This window comes from Kryptolebias marmoratus, linkage group LG14 (genome assembly GCF_001649575.2).
Source record: "Kryptolebias marmoratus isolate JLee-2015 linkage group LG14, ASM164957v2, whole genome shotgun sequence".
NCBI classification, from domain to species: domain Eukaryota; kingdom Metazoa; phylum Chordata; class Actinopteri; order Cyprinodontiformes; family Rivulidae; genus Kryptolebias; species Kryptolebias marmoratus.
Window position 1 is genome coordinate 12,678,292 of NC_051443.1, and position 4,003 is coordinate 12,682,294.

Genomic DNA, 4,003 nt, shown 5'->3' on the forward strand with positions numbered 1-4,003 from the left:
ACAAATGCAAATTTTGTGAATAGCAAGACGTTTTAACATTTTTAGAATATTTGTCTCACACTTACCTGGTCTGCTGTCATCTCCCTCTGAACTCATTTTTCTCTCTGATGCAAGGTCCATCCCCAGGAGGACCTGTAAGTGGACAAAGATAAACAGCTAACAGAGACAGAAAACACTGAAGTCTGTTACCTGTTACCTGTCACCTGCAGCTCCCAGTACATGTAAAGACATCTCACTAAAATTGTCTTGGATCAGGTTGGATTAAATAGGTTCAGATGATTTAAATTAAACTGTACTGAAATAAATTACACTCTAAGTGGATTTGAATTGGACTTAACTTTTTGTTTAGAGGGTCTCGAGATTTATTTTGTTGTAAATAAACCCCATGAAGAAATCTAATTAATTGAAGTCATGACAAACTGGAGCTAACAATTTAGTGCAAAATCTAAAGAACTTGTTTTTCTATCCAAAGTTCCTTTTTAACTTGAGACCAGAGCTCAGACATGTATTTGTTTTCCATAAACATAACTACATGCCACTTAAAACTTTGGCTGCTCTCTTTTCAGCCAAGGATTTAGTTGATATAGATGTAGGCACAAGTGAGCAAAACTCTGCAAAAACCTAAATTTTGTTAAAGGAGAAATAACGTAAGGACTCACTTTCATTTATTACAGGTCTGGAATTCCTTTCATGACAGAGTTGTAAACTATAATCATCTAAAGCGTGATGCGGTACAATCTGAGAGTAATTCTCAACACATACTGTGAACTCTAACAGATCATGTGAAATCTCATGTCATTTTCAAGTTTTCATCAAAAACAAGCAATAACTCTGTCAATTTTCAACACAAGATGATGTCAAAGTTAAAGCAAAGTTTTAAAAACCATATCTTGCAAAATCATTTTGTGCTCAGAGTTTGTGTTGGGGAGGACTCTCAGCTAATAACGTACCAATTTTTAGCTTGACATCTGTAAAACTGGTGGGTTAATAGCCATTATTGCATTTGCTAATGTTGCTTAGCTGTGGTGGCCATATCATTTTGTGTGCAACTAAACATGACTGAACGTAATAAGCTAAATCTCACTTTGTAATGTAAATACTGCATCTTCTTGCAGATCAGTTGAAGCAATGTTATTTCTGGTTCCAGGACTGTCCAGCAAATTTATTGAGCAAATGCTCAAGATTCATTGGTGCTAAGAGTTTGTGTTTAAAACCAATGGCTTAGCTTTGCTCATCAACATCAGCATCAGCGGTGCCACAAATCCTCTTCCAGCCTGGTTGTATTAGAAAGCATAACTACAAGACAACCCCCTCCATAAGCCTGGAGACACTGGCATGTCTTAACTTGTCTATTGATTTAGACAGTAAAAAAAAAAAACAGACTTCTATTTTGAGCAGAGAACAAGGGGAGTAAAGGAAAGGGCGAAGGTGTGTGTGTGTGTATGGGGTGGGGGTGAGGGGATAAGTGAGATTGGGGTTAAAAGGTCATTTTAGCTCCTCCCCTAATCAAAAAAAGAGGAGGGGGAGGTGATGCTTCGAGTAGTGAGTGGAGAATGGAGAAGTGTGTGTGGTGGTGGTGGGGTGGCTTGTTACATCATGACAAGCTTGTCTCAACACCCCCCTCCCTCCCTCGCTGCTTAGTGCTGATTCAAAGCAAAAGACTGCACGCTCGCCTGGCCGCAGATTGGGCAGAGATGCAAATTTACAGCGAGTCACGTGACGAGTGTTCATTCGCATGAAAGAAAAAAGAAAAAACACATCCTTGTTCCTCCTCTGTGGGCTTTGTGCAGAAGAGCGGAAATGTGATCACATTAGCTGAGGAAACAGAGAAATGCTTAATGTTTCTGTGATTCCTGCACAGTTAACAAGACTGTAATGATGATTAGTCTGTGTGTATGCATACATGCCCACACACAAACACACACACAGAGAATACACATACATCCAGTTTTATCCACTAAATCTAAACTGTAGAATCTAATAAAAATGGCATCTTATGTACATCGTTCATTGAGGATGCTGAGCTGCTTCAGATCTACTTCCACATCACAGCACAGGACCACAGTGCTGATGACAGCAGAGCAGCCCCTCCCTCACACTTGCTTCCTGTCTGCTGGCTGTGAGAGAGGGAGAGAAAAAAAGCAAATACCTCTTTTTCCTCTTCTTATCTTCTCCGAATAAAAACATTCTACTCACCACTGTTGGGGCTCAAGAATCTCTGCTCCTCTGCGTCTCAGAGCATGGATGTACTGCCTATTTCCTGCTTCAAGCCTCTCGATGGAGATGCTCAGCTTAAAAACAGCTCACAGCTTCCACCATTTTGTGATCACATGATCTGGGCCAGTACCAAATAAGGGCATCACCTGCTATAGCCTCTCTCAACAGAGCAGCTTCCTCAGGCGGTGCTACTGAACGGGTATATATAGGAGGGTGCATTTGTGTGTCATTATCTTTGACTGGAGGGGATCATTTCTGAGAGTGTTCACATGGCGGTGTTATTACTACCTGTGATAGGAGTGTGGGCTTTTTGTGCTTGGCTGTGCAGCAACAAGATTTTATTTGCCCTCAGGAAACACAGGGAAGTGAGAACAGCCAGACAAGAATACTGTCACAGCTTCATGTGCAGATAATATTCACAAGCTTTACTACATGCCGCAAGAAAATGGTGACTAATCCAAAGCAAACATCTGCAGTTTATCATTCCACTGTTATACTGCTACTTCTATGTTCTTTCTTGTCTGTATTGAACTTTTCAACTTTAAACCAAACAACCTCCAATCATAAAGGTGATAAAATCAAGCATCTTGACAATCTTTCCTTTTATGTATCTACAAATCTAAGCTCGCTGAAAGTATTTTTTTTTTTACTTACCCAGCTCAGTCCAAACAGTTAAACAGGAAGATCAGCCTGACAGACCTCATTGCTGACTGCCGTTTAGTACAAAGGTCATTACCAAGCCGATCAGTGTGAAGGTGGAGGTGTATCAAAACAGCCTTTTGTTAATCAGTACCTTGCAGCTGCTGCACAGTAACACACATAAGGAATTGTTCTTAAACATACAGACATTTTTAAAAGGGATAGTTCTGATCTTTTAACCCTATAAAAAGGAAACATCTTAGCTGTTGTACACACCAAAACCTGTCGGGCTAAAAACACCCCAGTTTGTAATGTAGTGCTGGGTCAAATTTGGACCGAGCCAACCCTTGGTACTTTAAACTCACCATAGTTGGGTTAATAGTTTGACCCATCATACATTTTAACCTAAAAATTGGGTTTAAATGAGTAACTTGTTGATTTAGAACTACTAAAAATATAAACAATAAAGAAAAACCCAAAATTTGAGTTATTTGATAATTGCAATTACAGTTGTTGCTAATAGCTATTAGCATCAGCTAGCTAGCACCAACTAACGTTATTTTAGGAACCAAATCTCACTTTTTACTGTAAACTAAAGTAACTAACAAAGCCAACCAGGTTAAACATATTTTTACAAGTTTTTTTTACTGTATTGTGTTTACTGATTAATATCTTAATGCTGTGATGGCGTTAGGTCTGTGGTGATTGGCGGTTTTGTGTGTGTGAGTGCTTCCTGGTGGGCGTCTCCTGAGCAGGTGACTGACGCCTCATCATCACTCCTCTCACACCTGTGACGGATCAGGCTGATCAGAGTTGGAGGAGTATTTAAGGCTGCAGTGTGAACCAGACCAGCGCTGGAGTATTGTTTACCATTCGGTAAAGTGCAGAGCCTGTGAGAGACTTAGTTGTGTTTTCTGTGTACTCCCTGTCGTGATCTTAGTCTGTCTTTGTTTCTGCAAACCTGTGTTCAGGATTACCCATCCCTCTGGAACCAGTCTGGCCTGCCTTCTACTGCCTGCCGCCTAATTAAGTACTCATCTGCTCAACTGAACCTACCTGTTCCTGCCACCACAGTCTCCTGGATTTCAAGACTGGTCCGTCGTCTTAAGAATCATCACCTTACGTACACTTGGAAAAGTACTCACCT

At 40.5% G+C, this 4,003-nt stretch overlaps 1 protein-coding gene across 3 annotated transcripts in view; it reads right to left on the bottom strand.

The window, feature by feature from the left end:
- prune2 (prune homolog 2 with BCH domain) overlaps positions 1–2,933 on the bottom strand; it is a 13,248-nt gene extending 10,315 nt beyond the window's left edge. The window contains exons 1-3 of one of the 3 annotated variants that reach the window (XM_037979593.1): positions 2,197–2,340; positions 2,003–2,117; positions 66–132 (exon numbers count right to left, since the gene is read on the bottom strand). In XM_037979593.1, the coding sequence (XP_037835521.1) occupies positions 66–132; positions 2,003–2,011 (76 nt within the window). In that variant the 5' untranslated portion in view covers positions 2,012–2,117; positions 2,197–2,340. Of the gene's footprint in view, positions 1–65; positions 133–2,002; positions 2,118–2,196; positions 2,350–2,871 lie in introns of those variants that run through there. The other 2 variants (XM_017407468.1, XM_017407467.3) reach the window with 2 other exon arrangements.
- Between the last annotated feature and the right edge of the window lie 1,070 nt (positions 2,934–4,003).